General features: G+C 37.5%; 1 protein-coding gene and 1 non-coding gene across 5 annotated transcripts in view; both read right to left on the bottom strand.

Moving 5' to 3' along the window:
- The window catches only part of USP37 (ubiquitin specific peptidase 37), a 98,379-nt gene that overhangs the window by 44,931 nt on the left and 27,070 nt on the right, over positions 1-26,378 (bottom strand). For all 4 annotated transcript variants that reach the window (XM_060106646.1, XM_060106648.1, XM_060106647.1 and 1 more), the window contains 6 exons: positions 23,738-23,835; positions 22,115-22,199; positions 15,903-16,064; positions 10,694-10,825; positions 10,411-10,534; positions 3,764-3,954 (listed from right to left, as the gene is read on the bottom strand). In XM_060106646.1, coding sequence (XP_059962629.1) covers positions 3,764-3,954; positions 10,411-10,534; positions 10,694-10,825; positions 15,903-16,064; positions 22,115-22,199; positions 23,738-23,835 — 792 coding nt within the window. The remainder of the gene's footprint in view (positions 1-3,763; positions 3,955-10,410; positions 10,535-10,693; positions 10,826-15,902; positions 16,065-22,114; positions 22,200-23,737; positions 23,836-26,378) is intronic.
- On the bottom strand, positions 22,679-22,751 carry TRNAK-UUU (transfer RNA lysine (anticodon UUU)). The gene has a single exon. It is a non-coding gene; the product is annotated as a tRNA-Lys (tRNA).

The following is a 26,378-nucleotide window of genomic DNA, read 5'->3' as shown; positions in this document are numbered from 1 at the left end:
CTGGAATGACCTATATGGGAATAGAATCAAAAAAGAGTGGATGTATGTATATGTATAACTGATACACTTTGCTGTATGGCAGAAACTAACAAAACACTGTATGTCAACTATACTCTAATAAAAGTTAATTTAAAAAAGAAAAAAGAAAAGAATCTGTCTGCCAATGCAGGGGACATGGGTTCGACCCCTGGTCTGGGAAGATCCCACATGCCACGAAGCAACTTAAGCCCATGTGCCACAACTACTGAGGCTGCGCTCTAGAGTCCACAAGCCACAGCTGCTGAAGCCCACATGTCTAGAGCCTGTGCTCTGAACAGAAGCCACCACAATGAGAAGCCCACACACCACAATGAAGAGTAGCCCCCACTCACCGCAACTAGAGAAAGCCCATGCACAGCCACAAAGACCCAATGCAGCCATAAACAAACAAACAAACAATAAATAAAAACAAACAAATAAAGCAAGAAAGCTACTTTGGTTCGAACAGAATGAGCAAGGGGAAAGAGTGATAAGAGATGAAGTAAGAGAGTTAACTGGGAGAGAGGGGTTGCTAAAAGGCACATCATATGCAGCCTTGTAGATCATAGCAAGAATTTCAGCTTTTATTTTAAGGGTTATGAGCAGAGGGCCGACATGAACTAATGTCCATTTCAAATGGATCACTTTGGCTAATGTGTTTAAAATAGACTACAGAGAGACAAGGGCAGAAACACAGTGATCAGTCAGAAGGTATTGCAACAATCCAGGCAAGAGATGATGGTGGGTTGGACCACAGCGGTGTCAGTGGAGGTAGTAGAAAGAGGACAAATTCTGGCTGTATTTTGAAGGAAAAGCTCAAAGGATTTGCTGACATATGGGATGTAGGGGTGCAAGAGAAAGAAAAGTTAAGAAATACACCACACTGTTGTACTGATAAACTTTAAGTACTGAACTGTCATTACTGAGATAGGGAAGACTGCAGAAGGAGGTTTTATGGGGGATTGTTACGTACTTAGTTTTAGATGTTTTAAGTTCTTTAAATGGAGAATTCATACAAATTCTTCATATTCAAGAATATATTACTAATATATTGAAATGGCTTATAATCATTGAAAACCAGTCAATCTAAACTATAACAGTTTAAAAAAATTAAGTACATTTGGCAAACAGGTCAAACTCACTTACAGCCAGATGGGACAGAGGCTCAACATGGAAAATTACAATTCAGGGTTAAGGCGTATAGAATCTTCCTTCAGCCAGAGACTATTCTATCTTTAAAGAGCTGTCTTAAAGAAAATGGCTAATAAAGCAACTAAGGCAAGGCCTTCGAGGAGGTACTGGTACTGCTGCTGCAGCCCCAGAGAACCGTGTTACCTCCAGGGCTTGCCAGCTCTTGGGCCACTGTTCAGTCTGGATGCCTGGCATTCAGCCTCATGCCTACACACTGTGAGCCATGTCACTTCATGCACTGGTACACACACCTCAACCTCACACCCAATATTTGGGTGCTGCGTAACTGGAATGGCTGACGGATGCTGTTGGTCCAGTGAAGCAGGCATCACTTTGACATAGCCTTCTTTCTTCCTGTGAAGCCTGTGGCCATTTCTAGCACAGGCAACAGAAATTTTCCTATCAAAAGAAACTCGGTTGACACCCCACAGTTAAATGAAGTATTAACAGTGACAAACTGCTTCTCTCTCTGACTTGAACAAATTTTGTTTGGAAAGTGCATTAGAAGAAAGGGAGGGATGGCTATCATACTATGGGCTCTCTAGCTTTTGCAAGATGATGAACTGTATTTATAAGACTCAGACCTTTTCTTTAAAAAATAATTTATCCACTAGGGGGGAAAAAAACACTGAAGAAATCATGAAGATAAACAATGTCACAGACTAATGATGCAAAACTACTGTCTTTGTAGTGTCCATGTGAATGTCAAAATTCTAGTAAAAAATACTAGAGTGTCATAGCTGGAAGAGACCTCATTGAACACTATCATTTTGAGCAGCCTAAGAAAAATAAATAAAGGGGACTTCCCTGGTGGTGCAGTGGTTAAGAATCTGCCTGCCATGCAGGGGACATGGGTTCGATCCCTGGTCTGGGAAGATCCCACATGCCAGGGGCAACTAAGCCCGTGTGCCACAACTACTGAGCCTGTGCTCTAGAGCCCCACAAGCCACAACTACTGAGCCCATGTGCCACAACTACTGAAGCCGGCACACCTAGAGTCCATGCTCTGCAACAAGAGAAGCCACCGCGATGAGAAGTCCGTGCACTGCAAGGAAGAGTAGCTCCCGCTTGCTGCAACTAGAGAAAGCCCACGCGCAGCAATGAAGACCCAATGCAGCCAAAAAATAAATAAAAATTAAAGAAAAAAGAAAAATAAGTAAATATGAAAGACAGAGGATGAAGAGCCAACATATGGCTGTTGAGTATTCCTAAAAAAATTCCAGAACAAATGGAAGAGAAGCAATGTTTAGAGAATAGTTTTTCTGAGCTGAAAAAAATCCCAAACCTTCAGATGAAAAAGCCCCATCATGTTAAACGCAAAATTAATGAAAAAGGGTCAATACCTAGATGTAAATTAGTGAAACTCTGAATTTCAAAAATTAAGAATATCACAGATTTTCAGGAAGAAAAAGATTATCAACAAAATCAGACTTCTCCTAAGTGTCAGAGTAACAGGATATGGATGGGACAGTATATGTAGTATGTTGAGGGGGAAGGCTGTGTCTGACTTAATAATTCTGTATTAAGTCATGTGTGAAAGCCACAGAATTAACTCTCATTTATATGTGGACCCTGAAGAATTCCACTCTCTGAAAACAAATGTATTCAGAGATGTACTACTGAGAACTGGGAGACTAATCAAAATAGAACCTTTTAATGTGAAGCACCTGGTAGAGAGTCCTGGTAATGAGTATGGAAATTAATTAAATGTAGTAGGTAAGTCTCAATAGTTAATGTAAACATGGTTAAAAAGCATTGCAAAAATTAAAAATCATTCACATTTTAATGTATCTTGTAAAAAAAAAACCAACCCATTTTTTATAAAAACAATTTGGTTCAACAAAATAAGCAACTAATAGGAGGGAGTCTTTTCAGGGAAAAAGAAAAGACAAGGGCTTCCCTGGTGGCGCAGTAGTTAAGAATCTGCCTGCCAATGCTGGGGACATGGGTTCGAGCCCTGACCTGGGAAGATCCCACACACTGCAGAGCAACTAAGCCCACGCGCCGCAACTACTGAGCCTGAGCTCTAGAGCCTGCGAGCCACAACTACTGAAGTCTGCACGCCTAGAGCCCGTGCTCCGCAACAAGACAAGCCATCGCAGTGAGAAACGTGAGCACCACGACGAACAGCAGTCCCTGCTCGCCGCAACTAGAGAAAGCCCGCGAGCAGCAACAAAGATCCAACTCAACCAAAAAAAAAAAAAAAGATAAATAATAATAATAATAATAAAAAAAGACGAACAAGTATTCTCGAAGAGCTTGATTTTCCACAGTGATTAAAAGGAAAAAAACCACACACACAGTCACACACACTCAAGAGGCAGAGTAAAATTAACCATTTAGTCAGCACTAAAGCATTTGACAAACTAAGTTCACTTTAGTTCTCACCCCACCAAGTGTTCTTATAGATGATAAAGACACTGAACAAAGATATTTATACTCATGTTTCCCCATGACACAGGAATGAAGATAAGAATTAAAACCTTCTAGAAGAGTTTTAGTCACTTGCTGTAAAGAATTAAAAGGGAAAAGAGTTCTCTTAGAGACTACTTACGCTTTACAGATGATGGAGTGCTGAACTTCAAACTCCAAATTACTAATAACAGGGCAAGTGTATACTCTAGTAGCTGAAATATCTGGTGAATTTTCTTCTCCAGGAACAGGTTCAGTCTTCCAAGTTTTATTTAATTTTTCCATATCCTCTTTCAGCTGGTCTAAGCACTGACTTAAAAATTCATGAGCGTCCTAAGAAGGCATAATATCCTTAATGAGGTCAAAACATTTCTTGTCACAACAGTAGCTTATTAACACTGTGATCTATACAAGTAAAGCGCTTGCAAGTCAAAAACATGTGTGGAAAAAGGCCAGATTTACTCTAATGATTTTGCGGTACATATTTTGTGAAAACAAAACAAAACAACAAACGACATATTTTATATTCCTAAGTTAGATTAGCATGACTAATAAATGAATCACTCCTTCATTTATTTTTCAAAAATAGAGTGATTTTTCTAAAATAGCCTTTGTAGCTAAAATAGTCCAAGGTCCTACACTGGCAAACCACATCTATATTATTAAAATATGATAAAATACACAGAAGAGTCATATTGAACCTTACCAGAAGTCCTCAGGTTTTCCAACCTGTGATGAACACACATACACAAATCTCATTTTAAAATAACATTGGGGGGCCTCCCTGGTGGCGCAAGTGGTTGAGAGTCCGCCTGCCGATGCAGGGGATACGGGTTCGTGCCCCGGTCTGGGAGGATCCCATATGCCGCGGAGCAGCTGGGCCCGTGAGCCATGGCCGCTGAGCCTGCGCGTCCGGAGCCTGCGCGTCCGGAGCCTGTGCTCCGCAACGGGGGAGGCCACAACAGTGAGAGGCCCGCATACCGCAAAAAAAAAAAAATAATAAAATAAAATAAAATAAAATAAAATAACATTGGGTAACATGCTAAAATCATTTCAATTTTCCCTATCTCTAAGGTGTTTAAAAACAATTAGACAAGCCTGTTAGATAGATTCATCCACCAGAGCACAGACAGCAAAAGCAAGAAGAACTACAATCCTGCAGCCTGTGGAACAAAAACCATATTCACAGAAAGATAGACAAGATGAAAAGGCAGAGGGCTATGTACCAGATGAAGGAACAAGATAAAACCCCAGAAAAACAACTAAATGAAGTGGAAATAGGCAACCTTCCAGAAAAAGAATTCAGAATAATGACAGTGAAGATGATCCAGGACCTCGGAAAAAGAATGGAGGCAAAGACTGAGAAGATGCAAGAAATGTTTAACAAAGATCTAGAAGAATTAAAGGACAAACAAACAGATGAACAATACAATAACTGAAGTGAAAAATACCCTAGAAGGAATCAATAGCAGAATAACTGAGGCAGAAGAACGGATAAGTGACCTGGAAGACAGAATGGTGGAATTCACTGCCGTGGAACAGAATAAAGAAAAAAGGATGAAAAGAAATGAAGACAGCCTAAGAGACCTCTGGGACAACATTAAATGCAACAACATTCACATTATAGGGGTCCAAGAAGGAGAAGAGATAGAGAAAGGACGTGAGAAAATATCTGAAGAGATTATAGTAGAAAACTTCCCTAACATGGGAAAGGAAATAGCCACCTGAGTCCAGGAAGTGCAGAAAGTCCCATACAGGATAAACCCAAGGAGAAACACACCGAGACACATAGTAATCAAGTTGGCAAAAATTTAAGACAAAGAAAAATTACTGAGAGCAGCAAGGGAAAAACGACAAATAACATACAAGGGAACTCCCATAAGGTTAACAGCTGATTTCTCAGAAGAAACTCTACAAGCCAGAAGGGACTGGCATGATATACTTAAAGTGATGAAATGAAAGAACCTACAACCAAGATTACTCTACCCAGCAAGGATCTCATTCAGATTTGATGGAGAAATCAAAAGCTTTACAGACAAGCAAAAAGCTAAGAGAATTCAGCACCACCAAACCAGCTCTACAACAAATGCTAAAGGAACTTCTCTAAGTGGGAAATAAAAGAGAAGAAAAGAACCTACAAAAACAAACCCAAAACAATTAAGAAAATGGTCACAGGAACATACATATCGATAATTACCTTAAACGTGATTGGATTAAATGCTCCAAGCAAAAGACACAGGCTTGCTGAATGGATACAAAAACAAGACGCACATATATGCTATCTACACGAGACCCACTTCAGACCTAGGGACACATACACACTGAAAGTGAGGGGATGGAAAAAGATATTCCATGCAAATGGAAATCAAAAGAAAGCTGGAGTAGCAATACTCATATCAGATAAAATAGACTTTAAAATAAAGAATGTTACAAGAGACAAGCAAGGACACTACGTAATGATCAAGGGATCAATCCAAGAAGATATAACAATTATAAATATATATGCACCCAACATAGGAGCACCTCAATACATAAGGCAACTGCTAACAGCTATACAAGAGGGAATCAACAGTAACACAATAAAAGTGGGGGACTTTTAACACATCACTTACACCAATGGACAGATCATCCAAAAAAAAAACTTAATAAGGGTCACAAGCTTAAAATGACACAATAGACCAGATAGATTTAATTCATATTTATAGGACATTCCATCCAAAAACAGCAGCTTACACTTTCTTCTCAAGTGTGCACAGAACATTCTCCAGGATAGATCACATCTTGGGTCACAAATCAAGCCTCAGTAAATTTAAGAAAAGTGAAATCATATCAAGCATCTTTTCTGACCACAACGCAATGAGATTAGAAATCAATTACAGGGAAAAAAACGTAAAAAACACAAACACATGGAGGTTAAACAATACATTACTAAATAACCAAGAGATCACTGAAAAAATGAAAGAGGAAATCAAAAAATACCTAGAGACAAATGACAATGAAAACACGATGATCCAAAACCTATGGGATGTGGCAAAAGCAGTTCTAAGAGGGAAGTTTATAGCTATACAAGCCTACCTCAAGAAACAAGAAAAACCTCAAATAAACAATCTAACCTAATACCTAAAGGAACTAGAGAAAGAAGAGCAAACAAAACCCAAAGTTAGCAGAAGGAAAGAAATCATAAAGATCAGAGCAGAAATAAACGAAATAGAAACAAAGAAAACAATAGCAAAGATCAATAAAACTAAAAGCTGGTTCTTGGAGAAGATAAACAAAATTGATAAACCATTAGCCAGACTCATCAAGAAAAAGAAGGAGAGGACTCAAATCAATAAAATTAGAAATAAAAAAGGAGAAGTTACAACAGACACCGCAGAAATACCAAGCATTCTAAGAGACTACTACAAGCAACTCTATGCCAATAAAATGGACAACCTGGAAGAAATGGACAAATTCTTAGAAAAGCACAACCTTCCAAGACTGAACCAGGAAGAAATAGAAAATATGAACAGACCAATCACAATTAATGAAATTGAAACTGTGATTAAAAATCTTCCAACAAATAAAAGTCCAGGACCAGATGGCTTCACAGGTGAATTCTATCAAATATTTAGAGAAGAGCTAACACCCATCCTTCTCAAACTCTTCCAAAAAATTGCAGAGGAAGGAACACTCCCAAACTCATTCTATGAGCCCACCATCACCCTGATACCAAAAGCAGACAAAGATACTACAAAAAAAGAAAACTGCAGACCAATATCACTGATGAATGTAGATGCAAAAATCCTCAACAAAATACTAGCAAACAGAATCCAACAACACATTAAAACGATCATACACCATGATCAAGTGGGATTTATCCCAGGGATGCAAGGATTCTTCAATATATGCAAATCAATCAATGTGATACACCATATTAACAAACTGAAGAAGAAAAACCATATGATCATCTCAATAGATGCAGAAAAGCTTTTGACAAAATTGGACACCCATTTATGATAAAAACTCTCCAGAAAGTGGGCATAGAGGGAACCTACCTCAACATAATAAAGGCCAAATATGACAAACCCATAGCAAACATCATTCTCAATGGGGAAAAACTGAAAGCATTTCCTCTAAGATCAGGAACAAGACAGGATGTCCACTCTCGCCACTATTATTCAACATAGTTTTGGAAGTCCTAGCCACGGCAATCAGAGAAGAAAAAGAAATAAAAGGAATACAAATTGGAAAAGAAGAAGTAAAACTGTCACTCTTTGCTGATGACATGATACCATATTTAGAGAGTCCTAAAGATGCCACCAGAAAACTACTAGAGCTAATCAGTGAATCTGGGAAAGTTGCAAGATACAAAATTAATGCACAGAAATCTCTTGCATTCCTATACACTAATGATGAAAAATCTGAAAAAGAAATTCAGGAAACGCTCCCATTTACCACTGCAACAAAAAGAATAAAATACCTAAGAATAGGGCTTCCCTGGTGGCGCAGTGGCTGAGAATTTGCCGGCCAATGCAGGGGACACGGGTTCGAGCCCTGGTCCGGGAAGATCCCACATGCGGCAGAGCAACTAAGCCCATGTGCCACAACTACTGAGCCTGTGCTCTAGAGCCTGTGAGCCGCAACTACTGACCGCATGCTGCAACTACTGAAGCCCGCGCGCCTAGAGCCCATGCTCCACAACGAGAGAAGCCACCGCAATAAGAAGCCCGCACACTGCAACGAAGACCCAACACAGCCAAAAATAAATAAATAAAATAAATTTTTAAAAAAACCCTAGGAATAAACCTACCTAGGGAGACAAAAGACCTGTATGTTGAAAACTATAATACACTGATGAAAGAAATTAAAGTTGATACCAACAGGTGGAGAGATATACCATGTTCTTGGATCAGAAGAATCAATATTGTGAAAATGACTATACTACCCAAAGCAATCTACAGATTCAATGCAATCCCTATCAAATTACCAATGGCATTTTTTACGGAACTAGGACAAAAAATCTTAAAATTTGTATGGAGACACAAAAGACCCCAAATAGCCAAAGCAGACTTGAGGGAAAAAAACGGAGCTGGAGGAATCAGACTCCCTGACTTCAGACTATACTACAAAGCTACAGTAATCAAGACAATATAGTACTGGCACAAAAACAGAAATATAGATCAATGCAACAAGATAGAAAGCCCAGAGATAAACCCACACACCTAGGGTCAACTAATCTATGACAAAGGAGGCAAGGATATACAATGGAGAAAAGACAGTCTCTTCAATAAATGGTGCTGGGAAAACTGGACAGCTAGCTACATGTAAAAGAATGAAATTAGAACACTCCCTAACACCATACACAAAAGTAAACTCAAAATGGATTAGAGAGCTAAATGTAAGCCTGGACACTATAAAACTCTTAGAGGAAAACATAGGAAGAACACTCTTTGACATAAATCACAGCAAGATCTTTTTTGATCCACCTCTTAGAGTAATGGAAATAAAAACAAAAATAAACAAATGGGACCTAATGAAACTTAAAAGCTTTTGCACAGCAAAGGAAACCATAAACAAGACGAAAAGACAACCCTCAGAATGGGAGAAAATATTTGCAAACAAATCAACGGACAAAGGATTAATCTCCAAAATATATAAACAGCTCATGCAGCTCAATATTAAAAAAACAAACAACCCAATCCAAAAATGGGCAGAAGACCTAAAGAGACATTTCTCCAAAGAAGACATACAGATGGCCAGGAAGCATATGAAAAGCTGCTCATCATCCCTAATTATTAGAGAAATGCACATCAAAACTACAATGAGGTACCACCTCACAGCAGTTAGAATGGGCAGCATCAGAAAATCTACAAACAACAAATGCTGGAGAGGGTGTGGAGAAAAGGGAACCCCCTTGCACTGTTGGTGGGAATGTAAATTGATACAGCCACTATGGAGAACGGTATGAAGGTTCCTTAAAAAACTAAAAATAGGGCTTCCCTGGTGGCGCAGTGGTTGAGAGTCCGCCTGCCGATGCAGGGGACGTGGGTTCGTGCCCCGGTCCGGGAAGATCCCACATGCCGCGGAGCGGCTGGTCCCGTGAGCCATGGCCGCTGAGCCTGTGCGTCCGGAGCCTGTGCTCCACAATGGGAGAGGCCACAACAGTGAGAGGTCCGCGTACCACAAAAAAATTAAAAAAAAAAAAAAAAAAAAACTAAAAATAGAATTACCATACGACCCAGCAATCCCACCACTGGGCATATACCCAGAGAAAACCATAATTGAAAAAGACACAAGCACCCCAATGTTCATTGCAGCACTATTTACTATAGCCAGGTCATGGAAGCAACCGAAATGCCCATCGACAGACGAATGGATAAAGAAGATGTGGTACATATATACAATGGAATATTACTCAGCCATAAAAAGGAATGAAATTGGGTCATTTGTAGAGATGTGGATGGACGTAGAGACTGTCATACAGAGTGAAGTAAGTCAGAAAGAGGAAAACAAATATCTTATATTAACGCATATATGCAGAACCTAGAAAAATGGTACAGATGAACCAGTTTGCAGGGCAGAAATTGAGACAAAGATGTAGAGAACAAATGTATGGACACCAAGGAGGGAAAGTGGGAGGGGGTGGTGGTGGTGGTGTAATGAATTGGGAGATTGGGATTGACATGTATACACTGATGTATATAAAATGGATGACTAATAAGAACCTGCTGTATAAAAAAATAAAATTCAAAAATTCAGAAAAAAAGAAATAGAAAAAATAAGAAAATAAAAACAATTAGTACTCACATTCTGCATATAACCAGAGAATCTCTCTGCTGTAGCTGAAATGGCATTTTTAACCTTCTTGAGTAAATCTTTTTTCGTCTCTGAATTACAGATATCTTTTTTAACAAGCAAGTGTGCAAAGCGCCTAGTAAAAGAGACAAGTTTAGCAGGTTTTACAAAACACTGGATGGTATTATATTTTAAGGACTGCTAACAATGGCACATAAAATTTTAAGTGTCTAATACTCCATTATTCTATAATAAATAAGGTAAAAAGGTTACTCAGTAAGTACATAACAGTTACCTGATAAGTGCGTTGAGTGGAATTTTCTTCCATGGGATACCTTGCTTGAGCAAGTCATTTGCAAATGATTGGAGTGAAAACAGAGACTGTAAAATAGCATTCATATAGCAGGTATTTCCCAAATTGGAGAAGCTGAAAATGAAAGAAATAGTACTTTTGAAGACAACAGTAGTTCCTGAAGTATGTTCACTTGAGCAGGGGTTCTCCACTATAGCATGCATCAGAATCACCTGGAGGGTTTGTTAAAATACATATTGCTAGGCCCCAACTCCCGAGTTTCTGATTCTGTAGGTCTGGACAGGGAAGGTGCAAAAAATGTGCACTTCTAACAGGATCCCAGTTGATGCTGATGCAGTATAACATTAATATAACTTAGTTTCATCTCAAGGAAAATTATACATTTTCAAGTGAATGCTAAAAAGGGCTGGGGACTTATATAGAATATATATACGCTTAATGGGTACTGCCAAACATTATTCCAAAGTACATATTTTTAAAAAAACTTTTGTTTGGAAATATTCTCAAACTTTCAGAAAAGTTGCACAGAATAACATTCTTTACCTAGATTCACCAATTGTTAACCCTTTTGTACTCTGTGCTTTATCATTTAACACCTCTCTCTCTATTTTTCATGAACCATCTGAGAGTAGGCTGCATAGATCATACCCATTTAGCTCTAAATACTTCAGGGTATATTTCAAAAGAATGAGAACATTCTCTTATATAACCAGAGTACAGCTACGAGCATTATAAAATTTAATGCTAACATAATACTCTTATCTAATATACTTTCTTTAATCCAATTTTGTCAATTGACAATGTTTCTTCACAGTATTTTTTTCTCCCTAAGCACAAGATTCAGTTCAGGATAACATAATGCATTTAGTTTTCATGTCTCTTTAGTTTTCTTCAATCTGGAGTAATTCTTACATTTGGACTCAACTCTGTCATGTTGTTATAATTTTACTTATCTATTTCGTGTGTTTTAGAAATATTTCTTTTGGTTTTAAGAAAGGCTTTTTTAAAAGTGGTTATATCTGTATTTGTACTTTTTTATAGTGCTCATAAACCTTTTTTTTTTTTTTCCGGTACACAGGCCTCTCACTGTTGTGGCCTCTCCCATTGCGGAGCACAGGCTCCGGACGCACAGGCTCAGCGGCCATGGCTCACGCGCCTAGCCGCTCCGCAGCATGTGGGATCTTCCCGGACCGGGGTGTGAACCCGTGTCCCCCGCATCGGCAGGCGGACTCTCAACCACTGCACCACCAGGGAAGCCCATAATCCTTGTTTTTTAAGTTTTTTTTTTTTTTACTATCTAGTCTGTCCACTTTAAATAGTACTCTTTGTGACTTCTGATACCACTTACTTTCAAGCCCCTTCCCTGTAACCAGTGCTGCAAACAACCAAGATCCAGACCTATATTCAATATTTAGAAACTTAGTATTTGAATTTCTCTTTCTGAGAGTGATTTTTTTCTGTGCTTCATCTAAGTCTTTTACTCCTATATATTCTTTTTTCATGAAATCTCTTAAGCCTCTTGTCCCTGACTCTCAGCACCCACAGGCTTAAAGCAGTGGGAAACAGGAACACTGCTAGAATCTGCTTTGCTTCTCTACTTAGAAAGTAGTTTAAAGGTGATGGTATTCTTTGTCTCCTAGAATGCTAAAGGTTATATGTGTTTTTCTTTGAACTCCTCATACTTTTTATGTTTTGCGGGGGATTTGTGAGGAATACTGGAATTAGGTAGCCTCCATTATCCTCTAGAATTGGCAGCTTTCTACTCAGTATTTTTGTTTATTTGTTTGCTTTTTAAGGAGTCCTTAGTCCTGGGTATTTAGCCTACTTGAAATACTGCACTCAAATTCCTGCAAGAAGTCTGAAAAAAGGAAAGCTGGGTACAGGTACTATACAGAAATTAAAGAAACACTGGAGGTAGAGAGGGAGCCTGGAGCACCAAGGGTAACTCAAGGATATCAAAGGACTCAGAAGGATATGAATGACAGAGACCAAAAGTAAACTATAAAATACATAGGAGGAGGCACTAAGAAGATGAGCCAAGTAAGGTCAAGGTAGATAGAAATAAGATATGGATGAAAAATGGTCACAAAATGGGACAGACTAATATAAAAACGTCTAGTAAGGAAGCAGCAAGATAATAATTTGAGGCAGAACAATGAGAATGAAGAAGAAAGGAAATTAAGAATTAAACTGGAAGGTAAACATTTTAGAAGACAAAGCAAAAAAGAAGAGGCTCAGAGAAGAAAAAAGTAGAGAAGAAAGTGAAATGTTTTCATTACAAGTTTTATGTTCTTTTCTGCTAAAATATGAGGCAAATAAACTACTACGGATAAACCAAACTGGCAGACACCAGTCACGCAAGTAAAAAGGTAATCCGAAAGCTGGGGAAAAACAGTAATCTGAGTGAGATTAAAAACAAACAAGCTGGTAGGTTTTGGGAAAGCAATGTGGTAAGAGTAATCAAAAATTTCAAAGTGCTTCTCTTAGTCTTAACAATTCTATTACCAAGAATTTTTCCTATAGAAAAGTTCTAACAAATATTAAAAACATATGTATATAAAAATGTTCGTTTTAGCCTGGATTATAATTGGAAAAAAGGGGAATCTAAATGCACACTAACATGGTTAAAGGTTATGTACTAACATAAGAGGATGCCCATAATTAATGGGGGGTAGAAAGACATCAGGGAACAGAGAAGTAATATAGCATAGTGATTAAGAATGCAAGTGAACATGGTGATCATTTTGAAATGTACAGAAATACTGAATCACTATGTTGTGCACCAGTACTAACATAGTGTTGTAGGTCACTTATACTTCAAAAACAAATAAATAAACAAACAAACTCACAGAAGAGATCAGATTTGTGGTTACTGGACGTGGGGAGTAGGGGAAGGGGGAACTGGATGAATGTGGTGAAAAGGTATAAACTTCCAGTTATCAGATAAATAATTACTAGGAATATAATGTACAACATGATTAATATAATTAACACTGCTATATGTTATATAGGAGAGTTGTTAAGAGAGTAAATCCTAAGAGTTCTCAAAGATTCTTGAGAAAGGAAAAAATATTTTTTCTAGGGAACTCTCCTACACTGTTGGTGGGAATGTAAATTGGTGCAGCCACTGTGAAAAACAGTACGGAGGTTCCTTAGAAAACTAAAAATAGAATTACCATATGATCCAGCAATCCCAATCCTGAGCATATATCCAGACAAAACTATAATTCAAAAAGATACATGAACCCCTATGTTCATAGCAGCACTATTCACAACAGGCAGGACATGGAAACAACCTAAATGTCCACTGACAGATAAATGGATAAAGAAGATGTGGTATATATACACAATGGAATATTACTTGGCCATAAAAAAGAATGAGGGGTCTCCCTGGTGGCGCAGTGGTTGAGAGTCCGCCTGCCGATCCAGGGGACGCGGGTTCGTGCCCCGGTCCGGGAGGATCCCACATGCCGCGGAGCGGCTAGGCCCGTGAGCTATGGCCACTGAGCCTGCGCGTCGGGAGCCTGTGCTCCACAACGGGAGAGGCCACAGCAGTGAGAGGCCCACGTACCACAAAAAAAAAAAAAAAAAAAGAATGAAATAATGCCATATGCAGCAACATGAATGCAACTAGATATTACCATACTAACTGAAGTAAGTCAGAAAGAGAAAGACAAATACCATATGATATCACTTATATGAGGACTAAAATATGACACAAATGAACCTATCTATGAAACAGAAACAGAACCACAAACATAGATAACAGACTGGTGGTTGCCAAGAGAGAGGGGGCTGGGGGAAAGGAAAGAGTGGGAGATTGGGGTTAGCAGATGTAAGCTATTATATACAGAATGGATAAACAACAAGGTCCTACTGTATAGCACAGACAACTATATTCAAGAGCCTATGATAGCATGATAGGGCTTCCCTGGTGGCACAGTGATTAAGAATCCACCTGCCAATGCAGGGGACATGGGTTCGAGCCCTGGTCCAGGAAGATCCCACATGCCATGGAGCAACTAAGCCCGTACGCCACAACTACTGAGCCTAAGCTCTAGAGCCTGTGAGCCACAACTACTGAACCCGTGTGCCACAACTACTGAAGCCTGCATGCCTAGAGCCCATGCTCCACATCAAGAGAAGCCACTGCAATGAGAAGCCTATGCACCTCAACGAAGAGTAGGCCCCTGCTCACCGCAACTAGAGAAAGCCCACGTGCAGCAACGAAGACCCAACATAGCCAAAAATAAATAAATAAATAAATAAAATAAATTTAAAAAAATAGCCTATGATAAACCATCATGGAAAAGATATTAAAAAAACCAATGTATATATATGTATAACTGAATCACTTTGCTGTATAGCAGAAATTAACACAACATTGTAAATCAACTACACTTCAATGAGAAAAATATTTTTTTTTCTTTTGTTTTATATCTATATAAGATGATGGATATTCACTAAACTTATTGTGGTAATCATTTCATGATGTATGTAAGTCAAATCATTATGCTGTACAATTTAAACTTACACAGTGCTGTACATCAATTATATCTCAATAAAATTGGAAGGAAAAAAATGCAAGTGCAGTCCAATTGCCTAGATTTACTACTGCTGTACTACAACACCTCAAGTAAGTTAATTAACTTCTCTAAGCCTTAGTTACTTCATCTATAAAAACAGATTTTTTAATGTCTAGCTCAGAGAGCTATTGCGAAGATTTAAAGAAAAAAATTCATTTAAATGCTTAGCACAGTCTCTGGCACGTAACAAACACTTTAGATAAAGCTGCTATTATTATTATAGTTATTATACCATGGTCTCATTTTTGGGTGTTTAATAAGAATATAAGCATGAAGGGGCTGGGAAGGATATAAATAAAATTAATGTTGAAGTATCTCAGGAGATGACATGTATGGGATTTAAGAATATGCACTTTCTGCTTTTGACAAATGTCTCTCTCTCTCTCTATATATATATATATATGCATATATATTTTTTCAAAGTTTGAAAATTAGAGGCCAGATAATGGACTGAATTTTATGGATGTGAGAAATCTTTAATAAGTGAGCAAATATTTGAGAACTAAAATTAATATGACTCCTTTAATCATTTTTTTATACCAAGTAAAACATACTTCAGTTGAATCACTTTATAAAAAGAAAGCAAAATAAAAGAATTTACCTACCCCTGCAGTTGCTGCTGTTGGTGAGAGGAAAGGGGCACTCTTGGTTTGTTCCAGCCAGTGTAATCCTGGTTACACCTCAGTTTTTTAACAGAAAGAGGAGCTGGCTGAGGAAGAAATCCCAAACTTCTTTTGGCAGAGGGAGTTTGGCTTGAAATATTAGTCCTATAAAAAAGAAAAAATGAAGAAGCATAACAATTTTGAATGTTACTTTCTTCCCCCAGTAGATTCAGAGAAGTCAAGGTCTAGGGGAAAAAAATCCTGAATTTGAGGAAATATCAGTAATAATGATCACTTGGGAGAAAATTTCACAAATGTAAATCAGTAAATCTGTTGATGGGGAGCTGAAGGCATAATACTGTACCTACATAACCTATAATCAAAATAATCCAAGTTAATGGCCTGAGAAAAGCCATAAATAGTTTTACTTCTTTATTCACTTTTATCCACTTAATGACTATCATACATTAGTTTACCTAGTCTTGAAAACATTTAGGCAGTGAACTTTTTCCACTGCTAGACAACAAATATTCTTACCCAATCTCCTTGAGAACTTACTCTAATTTATATGCTTAGCAGTGAAAATGGTAGGAGTATTTTCATTTAAAGTTTTCCTAGATAGTGACTGTTTTCCAAAAAGGCTGTACCAATTTATATTTCCATCAGTAGTGAATTTCCCTTTCTTTACATGGTCTCCATTACATTATTATCACTCTAATGAGGGAAACATGATCTCATTGTTATTTTGTTTTATATTTTCCTGATTACTACCAAAGTTGAACATATCAATCTTTTCTTTATGGTTTCAATTTCTGTGTCTGGTTTAAGAATCATTCTGTAGGGACGTCCCTGCTGGCGCAATGGATAAGAATCCGCCTTCCAATGCAGGGGACATGGGTTCGAGCCCTGGCCCGTGAAGATCCCACATGCCGCAGAGCAGCTAAGCCCGTGCGTCACAACTACTGAGCCTGCGAGCCACAACTACTGAGCCCACGTGCCACAACTACTGAAGCCCACGCGCCTAAAGCCCATGCTCCGCAACAAGAGAAGCCATCGCAATGAGAAGCCTGCGCATCGCAACGAAGAGTAGCCCCCACTCACTGCAACTAGAGAAAGCCCGCACACAGCAACGAAGACCTATTGCAGCCAAAAATAAATGAATAAATTTAAAAAAAAAAAGGAATCATTCTGTAATGTAAGGTCAGAGAAACGTTTTCCTATATTTTCTTTTAAAAGTTTAAAATCTTGTTTTCCCTCCTACTCAGGTCTTCAAGCTGTCTGAACATTTACTTTTTGCATCTTGTAAAGCAGGAATAGTATTTGCTTTTTTATAAGGAAAAACCAATTGTCCCCAAACAACTTATTGTCTGCCTAGGCCATCTGTTAGCCAGTGTCTGGTTTTTTACTCAAAAAAAAAAAAAATTGTGAAATAGAATACAGAAAAGTATATAAAAATCAAATGTGTAACACTGTGGTACAGGATGTTGATAGTGAGGGAAGTTTTGTGTGTGAGGGAGGATGGGGGTATTAGGCACACTTTGCACTTTCTGTTCAATTTTGCTGTGAACCTAAAACTGCTCTAGAAAGAAAAGTTTATTAATTAAAAATCAAGTGTGGAGCTTAACAATATTTTTATAAAGCAAACACATATGTAAACAACCATTAATGTCAAAAACCTCCAAGTATCCCTTCCCAATCACAACCCCATTCCTCTACCCTAAAAGTTATCATTAGCTTTCTATCAGTTTTATTTCTTACTATGTACTCCTACATATTGTAGTTTGGACAATGAAAGGTGTATCTGTTTTCATCCTTTTGCTTTCAACCTTTCTCCATCTTTATACTGTAGTTGTCTTTTAAACAGCACATGGATTCTTCTTCTTCCTTTAAAATCCAGTCTTTCTCTTTAACTGAAACATTTAGTGTATTTATATTTAATGTCATTATTTAGGTTAATAACTCAAAATCTTTGTCTACTAATTCTATCATATGTCATTTCTGAGTATTTGTTAATTTTTCTCTTCTTATGAGTTGTATCTTCCTGTTTGTTTGTAAGTTTAGTAATATTTTCTTGGATGTCAGACATTGTGAATTTTATCTTGTGGGGTGCTGTGTATTTTTTATTTCTATAAACATTCTCAAATTTTGTTCTGGGATGTGGTTAGGTTACCGGGAAACAGTTTGATCTTTTTCGATCTTGCTTTTAATGTTTGTCATGTGGGAAAAGAGCAGCAATTCGTCTAGGGATAGTTTTTCCTCACTAATGAGGCGAGACCTTTCTTAGGCATTCAAATTGCTGCTATTAGGAACAGGAACTATGCCTGGCTTTATGTATACTCCAAGTATTATTCCCTTACATCCTTTTGGGTGGTTCTTTCCCTGGCCTTGACTAGTTTCCTCACCTGCATATGCTGTTCAGCACTCAAAATGAATACTCAAGGGGACCCTCTGCAGATCTCTGCAATTCCTTCTCTGTGCAGCTTTCCCCTCTGGTACTCTGCTTGGTGAATTCTAGCCGCCCTTGGCCTCCCTGGACTCCTAGCTCCACTTCTTCAACTCAGGAAGAGCACAGGGCTAGCTCTGCATGGTTCTCCCTCCTTGTGTAGCAACCTGGAAAATTTTACTAGGAAGCAAGCTGAGGCAGTAATGAGCTTAATTTGTTTCCCATCTCTCAGGGATCACTGTCCTTCACTGACTCATGTCCAATGTCTCAAGATCCATTGTTTCATACAGTTTGTCCAGGTTCTTAGTTGTTTCATGAAGGAGGGTAATCTGGTCCCTGTTATTCCATCTTGGCCAGAAGTGGAAGTCATCTTTAACTTTTTAATATATCTATGTTAACTGTGGCCTCCTCTCAAACAAAAAATGAACTTAAAATGTTTTAATTTCCCTGTACTTTTCTCCACTCCTTTATTTCTTCTTATTGTATATTTTATTAATTTTTTGTTTTTAATTCTATCATCATTTTATAAAAACTATCAAAATGTATTTATTTATTTTATTTATTATTATTATTTTTTACATCTTCATTGGAGCATAATTGCTTAACAATGGTGTGTTAGTTTCTGCTTTATAACTAAGTGAATCAGTTATACATATACATATGTTCCCATATCCCCTCCCTCTTGCGTCTCCCTCCCACCCTCCCTATCCCACCCCTCCAGGCGGTCACAAAGCACCGAGCTGATCTCCCTGTGCTATGCGGCTGCTTCCCACTAGCTATCTTCCTTACGTTTGGTAGTGTATATATGTCCATGCCTCTCTTTCGCTTTGTCACAGCTTACCCTTCCCCCTCCCCATATCCTCAAGCCCATTCTCTAGTAGGTCTGTGTCTTTATTCCTGTCTTACCCCTAGGTTCTTCATGACATTTTTTTTCTTCTTATATTCCATATATATGTGTTAGCATACGGTATTTGTCTTTCTCTTTCTGACTTACTTCACTCTGTATGACAGACTCTAGGTCTATCCACCTCATTACAAATAGCTCAATTTTGTTTCTTTTCATGGCTGAGTAATAGTCCATTGTATATATGTGCCACATCTTGTTCATCCATTCATCCGATGATGGACACTTAGGTTGTTTCCATCTCCGGGCTATTGTAAATAGGGCTGCATTGAACATTTTGGTACATGACTCTTAAAATTATGGTTTTCTCAGGGTATATGCCCAGTAGTGTCAAAATGTATTTAGATGCATAGAATAAGCCTGGAAGGGTATCAGTAACAGTAGTTGCCTCTTGAAAGAAAATGAACAAGTAGGAGTTAGGAGAGATTTATTGTTCACTATATGCACCCTGAAACTTTTGAAGTTTCTATCATACGCCCTTATTACCTATACAAAAGAATAAATTTTAAAGGTATTTAATTTTTAAATATGCTTAACATTTTTTTTGCTCACTGATTTTTCTTACTTCTACTCCTTTTGTTCAGTTTTCTTCTTGCTAAATAAATTGTCTTTGTATGTCTAAAAACAGCAATTTTTCAGAAGTTGTTTTCATCTTTTGAATTTAATAAACATGTCGTTCTTTATTCTCTTTTTTTGGCTGCATGGCGCAGCATGTGGAACTTCCCCGACAAGTGATCGAACCTGTGCCCCCTGCATTGGAAGCACGGAGTCTTTTTTTTTTAATTAATTAATTTACTTATTTTATTTTTGGCTGCCTTGAGTCTTCGTTGCTGCGTGCAGGCTTTCTCTAGTTGTGGCAAGCGGGGGCTACTCTTCGTTGTGGTGCACCGGCTTCTCATTGCGGTGGCTTCTCTTGTTGCGGAGCACGGGCTCTAGGCACGCGGGCTTCAGTAGTTGGAAGCAAGGAGTCTTAACCACTGGACCACCAGGGAAGTTCTGTCTGCATTCTTGAATTAAAATTTAGCTGGATATGGAATTCTTTGATATTATTACTCCAGTGTCTTCTGTTCCTATTGTTGCTAATGTCAGTTTTCCTTTTATAGACGATATTTTTCTTTCTCTTAGCTTTTAAAATTTCTTTACCCATCATCTTCTACAATGTGGATTAAAAAAATATATATTGGCTGTTTGGCATTTGTTGAGGCATTTCAATGTGGACTTCCACCATTTTCATCCATTCTTTCTTTGACAAATCCTTGCCTTTATTCTCCTTAGTCTTTTTCTTTTTTTTTCAAAATGCTATTAAGACATGGAGGGTAGACCAAGGAGCCCAACATAATTCTCTTAATTTCATTTACATTTACCATCTCCTCTCTGTGCTACATCCCATGATCATGCATTTTTGATGTGTTTAGCAGCTGTATCAGTCTGGACCTCTAACCTGCATAGGACTTTATATCAGGGGTTCAGAATTCTTGCCCCTATGCAGGTAACACTACAGCAGATGCCAATCACTGCAATTCCCATTTTTGGGTATTTGCTCTCTGTTTAGGGAGCATCAGGCAAGCAGCATATTTATGGTTCCAAACTCAGGTAGTTATACAGAAGTGTTGCGCCTTGGTTTACTAGCACAGAGAACAGTTCTAGATACCCAGCTTCACGTAGCTTCATATAAGAAACCAAATTCTAGTCAGGGCTCATGTTCAGTTCCCAATCTCATGCTGGTTTTGAAGACCCAGCCCTAAATACTTGACTCCAGTCTGTGTTTTTAAGTGCTTTATGGCTTCAGCCTTTACTCAGTATTAGTTTGCTCACCAATCTGGAAATTTTCACCTTATCCTTGAGTGCAGCTTTGCATTAAAAGAAATTTTTATTTCCTCAATCATTCCTAGGTGCAATGAATATGCTCATTCTATTATTTTGAGAAGAAATTTGTACTGTATTTAATAAATCACTTGAAAACCAAATTTAGTTCTTTCTTTTTTCAACTTAGATTCCTTTAAGATTCTTCTAAAAAGCAGAAATGTCAAGCTTCCTCTGCCTTAAATTCAAATAGTTTAGTTACCACTGCAGTCATAAAGTTCTTGACAGATACCACCCAAGGCTAAATATACCTAAATATACAATATCAAATTCTTTATTTTGCCTTAATCATTTAATACAAATAATCCAGATGTCTTTACCACTTTGAATTAAATTCTAGTAAAAAACAAAATATGACTTAATAGGTCATTACACATCATATCTATTATACACCATTACCCTCACTTTTTATCATTATCATTGCCCCTCTGTGCAGCATTCCATGATCACACCTCCTTGACAAGTGCTTAGCAGCTGCCTTATAAATTCATACCCAATAAACCTTGAAAATTTAATCTATATCTCTAGAATCAGCAATTAAATTTCTGACTAGCCTTTTCCAGTTAAAGATACCCACTAATGTGAAACTTTTGCTTTTTAAAGAAAATGCCTTAACTTTTGGCAGGTAGCTTAACAAATACACAGGCAACAAAGGCAATTTTAAAATGCCCCAAAGGACAGATCATATGTTCATCACTTGGAACAATGGAAAATACACTGGTCTAGTATCTGATCACACTGCCAGTCATAACCTGTGGCCTCAGTACAAATCTTCCTACACATCAGTTTATTCTTGTGTTGAAAAACATAAAAAATAAGAGTTTGAACTAAAAGATTTCTAGAGTACTTTCTAACTAAAATGTCATGAATCTATAATTCTCATCAATTTTGTTATTTTAAATTAGGGTATTCATTTAGAGCACAATGCACAGCCCATCCCATCATTTAATATTCTGAAGAAGAAAGCTCTTCAAGTTCTTCACAAGGCATATAACCAATGCATACCTGTCTAGGTTAGTGCTGCCAGGAGAGAAGTCCTTGGATGCAGCTCTGCTACCATAAAAAGATGATGACTGCAAAGGTAAAAGCCCTAAAAAATGAACAGACACAGGAAACGTTTAATTCCTAAATCAACCATTCAAGTTCATTTAATAATAAAATTATGCATTGGGCCTGTTTATATTTAAACTCTTTTTTCCCCCTTCTTTTCATCAAAATAATACATATATATGCATGTTAAAAGATCAAACACTGTGGAAAACATTATAACAGGTCATAAAAGAATACTCTCCAGCCCTAAAGCTCCACAAATTTTGCTTCCAATCTCTAACCATTTTTTGAAACTTAGTTTTTCCGATTTCCTCCACAACATTAAATAATGTTTCTATAATTTCTTGATTTATTCATTTTTAAACAATATCAGCTGATTCCCTTTTTGAAAAATTAGAAATAATTTCTTATTTACATCACCCCTACTCTTGTCCTCCTCTCTCCAACCAATTACCAGTTGTGTTATTCTGTTCTATTTATTTATTTTTTGGCCGTGCCACGTGGCTTGCAGGATCTTAGTTCCCTGACCAGGGATTGAACCTGGGCCCACGGCAGTAAAAGCGCCGAGTCCTAACCACTGGACTGCCAGGGAACTCCCCATCAGTTGTGTTATTTTAGTACTACTGATTAACTTTGCAACTTTAACACACTTAAACTTTCTATATTTTAGTCCATGAACCCTTTTATCACTTGACCATTTACTTCCTTCTCTCTCTCCTCTTCTACATCAACTTTTGTAAGACGTACCTTAACTTCAACAGTATTAAGGATCATTACGTCTTTAAGTATTCTGTTTTCTAACTATATAGGTTGATTGCAAAAACTGAAAACCAGTAAGTGGAGTTTACATAATGTATTATTATTTCAGAGGTAAGAATTATATTAGAGAGACTTCTTTCTGTAGGAGTCCAATGTTACAACTCTGAACCACTAAAAGGAGACCGTTCCTAGAGTCCTGATCAAATGAATTCTCGTAAACTCCCAAATTATCAAAATCATGCCGTATTTTAGCTTGCTTCAATTTAATTTCAAGTTGAACACAGTATTCAAATCAATACCAGATACTTGAGTCTTTAAGGAGTTTAGAGGATCAGAGAGATATGTTAAGTATAGGAAACACTAATAAAAATTCAGTGACAGTCAAACTTTTAGTTTTTGTAAAAACAAGGAACAAGTGAGCTTAAACAACTGCTTCAGGCAATAATTTCAAGATCTTCTGGAACTTCTAATAAGTAGCAACACTGAAGAACTTTCATTTCAACCACTTTAACTCCCTGGATTCATTCCATGGTTCAGGTACTTTGACAATGAAATAATTTAATTCTAGGTAGTTAAACAGGGGAAAAGGCAAAGCTTAAATTCCTTGCAAGCAAAATAAAAATTCCCTTATAGTTCTAATATTTTAAAAAATATTTTAGCCAAGCACTAGATACAAATTGGTACCTGATAACTAGTACTAAATTACACAGTATTCCTGAATAATGTAGAGAAATATGCCCCAGTTTAGGTTTCTATTTCTAGTCTAATACAATCCATCATACAATAAATGAGTATCTTATAAAAAGACCAAATACTTACCTGATGTCCTATTCTCTTCTGACTGTTTCAAACTCAGCTGCTTCTCTCTACTGCTGGTTAAATACTTTCTTGAGGGATCTGTCATAGCCTTGTTGTTCCTACAGTTAATAATTTAATTCAAATATATATATGTATAAAGATACAATTCTTAATTTTAAATAGTTGTCATTAAAAATTTACATTTCAATTGCCGAATTCATTGATCTGCTTGGAAGTCAGGTTACAAGGTGTCAAAGCCTTAAGCAAATGAGGATCATAAAAATAAGCTTTCATTACCTAGTCAAAAGCCAATTTAATCCATAACCCTAGTAATTAGGCAAAAATGAAGGAGTATTTTCTTTATACAAAAGTCAAACCAGAGATAGCAATATTATATAGGTTTTCTTAGCCAAAAGCAAGGCCAGATGAAATGATTCAGCTACTAAGACCAAAAGAATCCATTAAGACCTAAGCTAAAAAAATTAAAATTAGAAAAAAATTTTTAATAAATAAAATTTCTAAAAAAGTAAACTATTCAAGCTTGATACTGAATAGGTTTAAAAAGTAAAACAGGACTTCCCTGGTGGCGCAGTGGTTAGGAATCCTCCTGCCAACACGGGGGACATGGGTTCGATCCCTGGTCCAGGAAGATCCCACATGCCACGGAGCAACTAAGCCCGTGTGCCACAACTACTGAAGCCCATGTGCCTAGAGCCCGTGCACCGCAAGAAAGAGTAGTCCCCGCTCAACGCAACTATAGAAAGCCTGCGCGCAGCAAAGAAGACCCAACACAGCCAAAAATAAATAAATAAATACATTTATATATAAATATATATATATATATATATATATATATATATGAAAAGTAAAACAAAATCCAAAATGTTCTTATAGTTTATGTAATTTGAAATACTATTGACTAAAATGTCAACATTTCAATTCATAGTGATTAAACAATTTTAAGTTCATGAACACAAAATTAAAATTTCTTAAGCCCCCTTTCCTCCATTATTCCCAATACCTGGAACTATATTAAGTAGAGTGGGTCCATTCAGAAACATGCTCATGCTTTGATTAAAAGTGCTAATTTTAGGAGAACCATCATGAATAAAGTCTGTAAGCAGACAATGTAGATGCTCCATCCAGATTCCCTCTGGCCCCATTTTTGTGTCCTCTCATCCACACCAATTTAGGTATTTTTTGTTTGTTTTCAATTTTTTTTTATATTGGAGTATAGCTGATTAACAATGGTACGTTACTTTCAGGTGTACTGCAAAGTGATTCAGTTATACATATACGCATATCTATTCTTTTTCAAGTTCTTCAATTTAGGGTTTTTTAAAAAAATTTTTAGATAGCCTATACCTAGGGTTCTTCTTCACAGGATTGCCCTCAAGCTACTAGAGAGACTTTGCCTGAAGTCTCAGAGAGTCACAAGTAAGGTCAGGTGCTAAAGTATAGAAGCCCAGCTTCCTTGCCTTGGATTAGAACAGTTTTAAGGTGAAATTTATACAACAGATTTCTCTCTCTGGGATTAGGATGAAGCCTAACCTCTGCATTTTTCTGCTCAGAGATCAGATATCTGTCTGAGATCACACACATTCTTTGTTTCTTGCACTTCAATATCTTGCTTCCCCCACTCCCTTCCTGGGTATCCCCTGGGAATAATTCCTAAATAAATCATTTGCACACTACTCTCCATTTCAGGGTTTGTTTCTGGGGAACTTGATCTATAACCGTTAGTCCTAGAAGTGGGTCTAGGAAGCATACTCTCTAAGGACAGGATTCTGGAATTGGATGGATTGTTTGGCAATGGCAACAGAAATTCCATTCCTGGTGGTAAAATTTTTGGTATCCTATAGTGTTACACCACCAAGATTTTTCATATGTAGTGAACGACTTGGATAAAGTAGAAGAGAATATGGCTCATGCAATCTCTCCAGCATTTGAAAAATGTGGTAGAATGCACAACGGATCTTGTTAGGGTTATAGAAATGTTCTAAAACTGGATTATGCTGATAGTTGCACAACTCAATAAATTTACCAAAAATACAGAATTATACATTTAAGACAGGTGAATTTTATGATGTGTAAACTGTACCTCAATAAAGCTGTTTAAAAAAAGTCCCAAATTATTCCCTTCCTTGTACCCAAGTCCCCTATTAAGAAATGCAATCTCTTTCCCCATCCCTTAATGAGGCTGGCCTTGTGATTTCCTTTTCCCAAACGAATGTGACAGACATAACAGCACGTAAGTCCTGATGCTAAGGCTAAAGGCACCCTGCAAATTTCCACTCATTCTCTTGGAACCCTAACACAGCTTTGTGAATAATTCCAGGGTAACCTGCCAGGTGACAAAAGAAAACATGGCCAATCTCCCTCATCACCCCAACCACTAGACAGCCAATGGCCAGTCATACAAGTAATGCCACCTTGGACCAGCCAACCCCTAGCCAACCTACCAACTGACCATGGATGCATGAGAAAATGAGAGAATCCAACCACAACTGGCCAACCCAGACCCAGATAAACAGAACCACTCAAGTGACCACTGACCCGTAAGCGATAATAGTTACTATTTTAAGTATATTGTTATACAACCCTAGATAGCTGATACAGTGATATGGGGTAAATAATAATCATAAAGACTATGGGTCATCAA

The sequence above is a fragment of the Mesoplodon densirostris genome, chromosome 8 (genome assembly GCF_025265405.1).
Source record: "Mesoplodon densirostris isolate mMesDen1 chromosome 8, mMesDen1 primary haplotype, whole genome shotgun sequence".
NCBI classification, from domain to species: Eukaryota; Metazoa; Chordata; class Mammalia; order Artiodactyla; family Ziphiidae; genus Mesoplodon; species Mesoplodon densirostris.
This window is presented reverse-complemented; position numbering and strand designations above follow the sequence as displayed.